Genomic DNA, 8,400 nt, shown 5'->3' with positions numbered 1-8,400 from the left:
TTTTTTTTTTTTTTTTCATTTCAAAGTTTCAGCTCAGAGCTGCGGCCATGCTGATGCACTATACATACATATATACAACAGGCTTCTTTCAGTTTCTGTCTGCCAAATTCACTCACAAGCTTTGGTAGGCCTGAGATTATAGTAGAAGACCAAAGTGTTATGCGATAGGACTGAACCTGGAACCATGTGGTTAGGAAGCAAGCTTCTTAGCACACAGCTACACCTGTGTCTAAGCCACCTCATTTTTGAGTTAAGTTGCATGTCTTAGAACCAATTACTGATATACCTTTACTATTTTCATGTTATTTCAGTCAATGTTTTTACCTAAGATTTTTGATGTCAAATATTCAATGCAATATTTAGTGAGGATATTACCATAATCCACTTGTAATTTAAATAGTGGCTGATATTAGACATCGTGAGAGATTGTGACAAATTGTGTAACATGAGTGGCAATTATTACATGTATTACAATCTGTAGAGATCAGTCTTTAATCAATCAGATCTTAAATATTCCAGATCTCATCATATTCAAACCTAATCTCTTTAGGACTATATAATCCAAGCTATCTTTTGAATTTTTAAGATGATAGGGTATAATTCTGGGGTGATTTAGCAGCTGTTTTCTGCAATTCAAGTGACTCCTTCAGTATCCAATGGTGCTAATCTGCTCTTGTATGACACAATTCATAGATTCTTCTACTCCACTCTTCTCTCTCAGCAAGAAATAGTCCTATTTATTTATTTATAACTGTGATATTTGGATCATTAATGTGTGAAAACATATTTTCACAGTTGTTCACTATAATAATAATAATAATAATAATAATAATAATAATAATCAGATTTACTATTTTCATGTTATTTTGGCCAATGTTTTAGCCTAAAATTTTTGATGTTAAAAAATCAACACAACATTTAGTGAGAATATTATTACTGTATTCCACCAACATATACCACTGAAGTCTTCCAATAAGTTTGATAGTGTGCAGAATTAATAATTGCATTTTTAAAACTATTCTCTGAATCTCAGTAGTCTCTTGTCACTTTCTCTTCCTGAAATGTCAAATTGTAATATGTAATAGTTGCTGCTACTGCCATTTATTGTGTTTAACTTATTACAATGCTGTCCATTTCTTCTACAGCTAAAAGCTCTATGGCTGAGATAATGTTCTTGCTGTTTAAATACGAGTTTAGAGCTTCTTATTTTGCAGTTATAGTTCTTCATCCATTGCATATTGGTGCTATTGTGCATGCTTGTAAGTTTGAGGATTTTGGTTAAATATTTACCTGCATGGTTTCTTTTTAAAATCATTCCTCAAGCATCTATTCATTCTCCCATCTAATTATGTTTTTATCGAATAATCGTTTATTTTTTTTTTAGAGTCATGGTGATTGGGTGGTGGGGAATATGTGCATTCTATCATCACCGCCGCCGCCACCACCACCACCACCACCACCATCACTGCATCTTTGAAAATATATACATAATCAAGATTAACAAATTCTTTGCAAGAATGTTCTAGCACCATTTTCAGAAGCTAATATTGTTATTTTCTGGAACATACCAATACATCTATTTTTTTAATCAATTTGTCATTGTCTTTATGAAAGACATTGTCTATCATCCCAGTTGTACTACTTATAAATGGAAATGTAGAAATATTTCTTATAATGTATTGTTATACTTGGGGATGGTCATTTTTCCTTTTCTTGTTTTCTTTACCAATTAAACATACTATTTATTTGATCTTCACTTTAGTTATATTTGTATTATTTTTAGTTTATTTGTCTACTAAAGTCCTTCCTTCACACATTCTGTGACCTCATCAGTGACCCTCTGTCTCGTGTGTCTCCTCTTGTCCTGCTTATTCCATTTTGCCCTTATTAAGTCTTTAATTAGAAAGCTATATCAGTGTGTTTCTTTGGCTTTTCATTTCAGCTTTGTAAAATATTATTGATATTTAGTATATATTTGCCAATTATTTATTTAAATGCCATTATTATTATTATTATTATTATTATTATTATTATTATTATTATTATTATTATTATTAAGGTGGCAACTGAACAGAGTAATTAATATGCCAGACAAAATACTTGGCAACATTTATTTTTTCCTGATTTTATGTTGTGTTCAAATTCTGTTGAGATTAACATCGCCTTTCATTTTTTTAGAGTTGATAAAATAAGTACTTTGCTAGTTTTGTGCCAAAATTAGAAAGCATTATTATTATTATTATTATTATTATTATTATTATTCCTTTTAAATCAGGTTTTGTTGGAACTCCTGGAGTCTTGCATGCATAGTAGGCTTTCTACTGGCAACTTGTGGTACCATGCTCTCTGTTCTTTTTAACTATCTGATACTTTCTTGATTATTCTGGTTGTGTCAAAAAGGCAAACCTTTTACAACAGCTCTATTGGGCACTCTATTTCGATTTCCTTTATATTCCTCTTGATGTCTTCTGATACTGTTTTTAAAGAACCGACAATAATTGGCACTGCCTACACCTTCATTTTCCATATTTGGGTTATTTTGTACTTAAGAGGTTTGTTATGTCTATTTTTTTGCCTTTCTTTTTTATTATTATTATTATTAATGAGTGAGAGAGCAGTGCATGCCATCAAAGTGTCACTGGGGTAAACTATACAAAACCCAGTATACCCATCATCACTCTGTCTGATAAGGGTACACAAAGCATAGGCATCACAGCCATATGTGAGTGACATAGTGATCACATATCAAGACAAACAGAGTGTGACCTTGCAGGTGGGACCCAGTTAGAATTTTCTTTAGGTTGAGTAGATCCCTGAATAAGGGTTGTTTAAGGATGATGAACAAAGTATCCCCGTTTCCAAAGGTGAATTATCCAAACCCCAAAGAATTCCTCTCAGCACATAGCTATGATGCTCCCCAACTACTTTAAAGATGCACATATCATCAGCCACTAAGGGTCAAGCAACTGACAAGCAAATCCGTGGTATTGAACAGAATATTCGCTGTAGTTCATTTTTTACACCAAGACAAAACAATGTACATGATAATGCTTCCAATCAGTTAAGATGAGAAGCCATGAGAGCCACTGCCTGGTACTGCATCAGGGCATTTATTATTATTATTATTATTATTATTATTATTATTATTATTATTATTATTATATGAAAAACTACCAGCTTATTTTGCTGGGTATGATGGAAAGTGTCAGCCGTCCACAGCCAGCAGACTAAGGTGACATTTGTTTACTGGTCATGCTTCAAGAACCCTGCGAAGAATTATTGCAGTTCCAAGCAGTGCTGATTTTTGTTGCTGTTCTACCTTCATACTGGCACTGATCTTTTTCAGCCATGTTGGTAGCTGAGCACTGATACTTCCAAGTGCACCAATTACTATTAGTATCATCATTATTATTATTATTATTATTATTATTATTATTATTATTATTATTGTCATCATTGCTCTTTATATTGTTGTTATTAGCATTATTATTTTTGCATTATCATATTATCACTATCATTACTTAATTATACAGTTGTCATTAACATCCATCATTTGACATCTGTTTTCCAAGCTGACATGGGTTGGATGGTTTAACAAGATCTGATGAGCCAGAGAACTGTGTCAAGCTACAATGATTGCTTCTATAGCTAGATATCCTTCTTAACATCAACCACTTTACAGAGTGTTTTGAGTGCTGTTTTTGTGGCACCAGCACTAGTGGGGTCACCAAGTAACTTGCAAGAGAGACCCCTTTGATGAGTGGGGGAGTAGTATTGAGGGAGGTGGCTTTCTGTCAGGTGTTGAAATGACAGAAGGACAGAAACAGGTATCGTGCTGTAGAAGAGATACAGCTACCTCATCTGGAAAGGAAGTAAGATGGTGGTGGTGGTGGTGGTGGTAGTGGTGATAATGTACCCTCAACTACAAGGAAGTGAATGTAAGAGAGAGAATAGGAACAGGGGATCAAAATGGGTGAGTGGATAAATTTACAAGTGTTAAAGGTGAGTAACAGATAATTAGAGATGGAGACAGCAGTGAGTAGGAAACAAGGGTGAAGATGTGGTCAATGGTGAATGTCAATTTGGAAGTGGAGTGGAGGTAGGAAGGTGAAGGAAACTGAAATAGGTCAAGTAGGAAGAGGTGGTAGATGGTAGTGCAAAAAAAATGGGTTGGGGTAGGGATAGAGAGCAGCAGTATAGAAAAAAAACCCATAGGGAGATGATGTGAAGTTTATAGGGAGAGAGACAAAGGTGGGGGTGGGAGCTGTTGATGGCAGATATGAGAGAATCTTGAAAATGACAGAAGATATGAGAAAGTGTTAAGGGTGAGATATAGCAGTCATAAGATGTAACCCAGGGGAAAGTAGTGGTCAGTGCAAAATAAAGTAGGAATGGAGGATATTGAGAATGAAGGATGAGTGAAAAAAGGGAGTGGTTCCAAGGTCAAGGAATTGGTTTCTGCCATTTTTCTTTTATTCCTGTCAACTATTAACAAAAGGATTTGGACGGAAAGTATCTTTCTAAGACTATGAGCTGTTCCAAGGAAGACAGACCAATGGAGTGCTTGCATGTCTATCTTTACATCCAACTATTAGTACGTAGTAAGATTCCTAATTACTGACCAGACAGGGAGGCTGTCCTCTCAACCAATAAAGAGCTGTGGGTGCCACTGGATGATGGACTCTGGTGATGATTTTATTCTATGCTTTCTGAATCATGGCACTGGCCTTAGCATGCTCAAGGTCGAGGCACTGAGTTTAGGTCTTCCTCAATTTATTTCACTCATGACTTCTTTGGTGCACTGTGTTAGATTCTCCAGTGCATTAGTCACTGCTGCCACAGAAGTTGGTTTGGTAATCTTCCAGCACTCATCCTGTAGATGTGGCCAAACCACTGACGCTTATACTGCTGGACTTGGTCTTTAATGGTCGACTGCTGCTGGCATTATTTTCAGATGTTGATTGAGATTCGGTTGTGTAATTTGGCACCAAGATCTGATGAAGACACTGCATTTGAAACACCTCGAGCTTGTTCAGGTCCTGTTTGAGAATGGTCCAAGCCTCAGCACTGTAGAGGAGGAGAGGCAGAACCGTTATGTGAAGAAGACGGATCTTTATGTCCAACTATTACTGATGAAATGATAGCGTTTTGGGGATTGAACCTAATGCTCTGATGATAACTGGTATAACTTACACTTTTTTTCTGCTGGGTATCAACACATTCTTGATATTTCTCTTTTAATTCAGTATATTTTGAGGTCTTTTCTACTTCTTTGTCACTTTAGTTTTGTTGGAAGGAATTGCAATGTCTATAATAAAGCATTTTCCTTTTCCATGTCATGTGTAATGATATTTAGGTTGCAGTGTTCAATTATTCTATCTGTCCAGATGTCAAGATCTCATAGAATCTTTGGTTGAAGTTAATTTAGATCTCTTTCCAGTTCATGAGTGTACTTGTCTAAAGTGTAATATCCACATTTTCACAAAGTGACCAGTGTAAATTGAGAAAGGCCTTATCATGCCATGTCTTGTATTCTTTCTGAACCAGTATTTTGAAGCTTGTTACAATACGATTGATATTTTTCACTTGTTGATTATATAAGCAGCACCCTTTTTTTTTTAAGTGGAATAAATATCGTCATCATCATCATCATTTACCATCTTTTTTTTTATGCTGGCATGGGTTAGACAATCCATAGTCCAAAATACACAGAGAAAATTCACAGAAACTGGAAACTGAGACATCGGTAGGCAGTTACACCTAGAGACAACTGCAATCCATTGCCAGAGATTGAGACAGATGGCGATTTCTTGGTGTTCTATGTTCCATTTAGAGCCAAAGGAATTAACAACTTGATCCTAAGCAGCCACAATCAAACTCTTCATTTCTCTCTTTAAATTTCAATCCTGGAATCATCGCCCTCCTCCACGAAGAGTCATGAGTTCACATTTTTGGTGTTTCTATCAAAGAACTAATTGCATTTCTTTTCATACTGCATTGCTTTCACTATTTTTTTGTAACACAAATGAGTCCTAGTTTTATTACAGCATGTTCAAAGTAGAGGTTTACTGACCTTTGTACTATATTTACATAATCAGAAATGCTAAGTTTTCTCTCCCTCCAACCTTCTGTTTCATGAATAAAATGACAGATATTTGTCCAAGGTGCCCTGCAGTGAGATTGAACCTGAAACCCTGTGCTTACCCACACAGCCATGTCTGTGCCTCACAGCTACACCTGGTAAAAATTTGATATTTCTATCTGTTATCAATATCATCATCATCACCATCATCATCATCCTTATCATCATCATCATCATCATTTAATATCCATTTTCCAAGCTGGCATGGGTTGGATGGTTTGACCGGAGCTGGTAAAACCAGGGGCTGCAGCAAGCTCCATTGTCTGTTCTGGCATGATTTCTACAACTAATGTCAATCACTTCACAGAGTGTATTGGGTGTTTTTTATGTGGTACCAGCACCAGTGCTTTTTATGTTGCACCAGCATGGGCATCAATTGTTCTGTGGTAGATGGGTCTTCTTGAGTACAGCAATGTGCCGGATATCTCAGTCCTTAGTCGTCTCCTTTGTAAGGCTCACTGTCTTGAGATCAGCCCTCAATACTTCATCTCATGTCTTCCTAGGGCTCCCTCTTCTATAAGTTCCATCTGTTTCAGTTGCATCCCTCAATACTTGTTTAGTTTTGCTTTTGTCCTTCTCCAAGGTTATGAAAGTAATACAGGAGTCAATATAATTGATTGGCTCTCTTTAAGGTTGCTTGGCTAGAGTGCAATGACTAGCATAAAAAAAAAAAGGTATCAGTGACAATATTTAACTAATTTCTTTGCATTTTATTTTAGACAATATTATTACATGATCCTGACAAAGACTTGCTGACTAATTTTGGCATCAGCCCTACACCCGAAGATCAATTGAAAATATGGAATGAGAAATTAAAAAAGTTGCATTCATTTCTCACTCAACTCCATTTACCAATTAACCAGAAGATTATTGAAACTCTTCAAAGAGTAGACAGTCCTTTTGTTGCTGCCATCATTTATATACAAAAACAAGCTGTCCAAGTGAGTCATTTTCTCTTTAAAATGAATTCCATGAGCACAAGCACGGTTGTTTGTTTAAGAAGTGTAAACATTGCTGTCTCCTAGATGTAGGTTTGATTCCACTGAAGGGAACTTTTAATTTCAATATGTGACTTAATTTTAGCTTCAAACACCTTATTGTTTTTGTTGTCTGTTTCTCCCTGTTTCTCTTTCTCTAGCTCTGTACACACACGCATGCACACACACACACACACACACACACACACACACACACACACACACACACACACACACACACACACACACACACACACATACACACATGAGAGAGAAAGAGGGGCAATTATGTGGATAAACAAATTAGACACATTAAATATATAAAATATAATACAAAATATGTATATATTACATAGACATGCAAAATGAGAGAAAGCAAAAGGTGGAGACTTTCAGATGATGAATTTTTAAGTATAAATATATAGATATTTATATTGATAGGTCCAGCTTATGCAGAGTACAAACTGGAAGTTGGACTTATTAATATAAATACATATGTATTTATACTTAAAAATTCATCATCTGAAAGTCTCCACCTTCTGCTTTCTCTCGTTTTGCATGCATGTACATATTTTGCATTTCATACCCAATTTAATATATTTAATGTGTCTAATTTATTTATCTGCATAATTGCCTCTATACCCACCCAACTTGATCTCTCTTATAGCCATTCTTTATCTTGTGGAATTGATCCTCTGTAAACACATTAGAGTCTAAGTGTTGTATATATGGAGAATCTCTGGATCTCACCTGTGGACTATATATATATATATATATATATATATATATATATATATATATATAAATAAAAGGTTTAGATTTAGATTCAAAATTGAATATGGTACTTATGTTTAGGCACCAGAATATAATATGGTATGGTATTACACAAAAACCATTCCAAAAACGAGGTGATCAAAGTAAGCAACACTGATTTTAAAGATGATTGCAGTACGCACGTTTCATGCTACTCCATTTATTTAAGTAATGCGAGCATTACATTAAATGCAATATGTAGAGCAATCTTCAGCTGCACGAAAATGCAGAAAGTTACAGTAGAATAGACATATTATAATTGTGGCAACATTTCAAATCCAAGTGGGAGGAAGAATACATAAAAATCCATCTTGACATAGCCAAGTCTATCAGGCTAGTAATTGGTTCTAGGCAGAAATTCTAACTGTCTCTGATTTTATTGTCTCTTATCTAGTAGTAATAGTACACTTCTAAGGAAAGGGAAGGTGTAAGCATTATGCATGGACATGGCTATAAAGGATATGGTTA

The 8,400-nt window shown here is 35.3% G+C and overlaps 1 protein-coding gene across 1 annotated transcript in view; it reads left to right on the top strand.

The window, feature by feature from the left end:
- LOC128249716 (uncharacterized) overlaps window positions 1–8,400 on the top strand; it is a 113,915-nt gene that overhangs the window by 33,849 nt on the left and 71,666 nt on the right. The window contains exon 6 of the mRNA XM_052974148.1: window positions 6,862–7,083. Coding sequence (XP_052830108.1) covers window positions 6,862–7,083 — 222 coding nt within the window. The remainder of the gene's footprint in view (window positions 1–6,861; window positions 7,084–8,400) is intronic.

The sequence above is a fragment of the Octopus bimaculoides genome, chromosome 17 (genome assembly GCF_001194135.2).
Source record: "Octopus bimaculoides isolate UCB-OBI-ISO-001 chromosome 17, ASM119413v2, whole genome shotgun sequence".
NCBI classification, from domain to species: domain Eukaryota; kingdom Metazoa; phylum Mollusca; class Cephalopoda; order Octopoda; family Octopodidae; genus Octopus; species Octopus bimaculoides.
The sequence above is the reverse complement of the archived record's forward strand: the minus strand, read 5'-3'. Positions and strand labels throughout refer to the sequence as shown.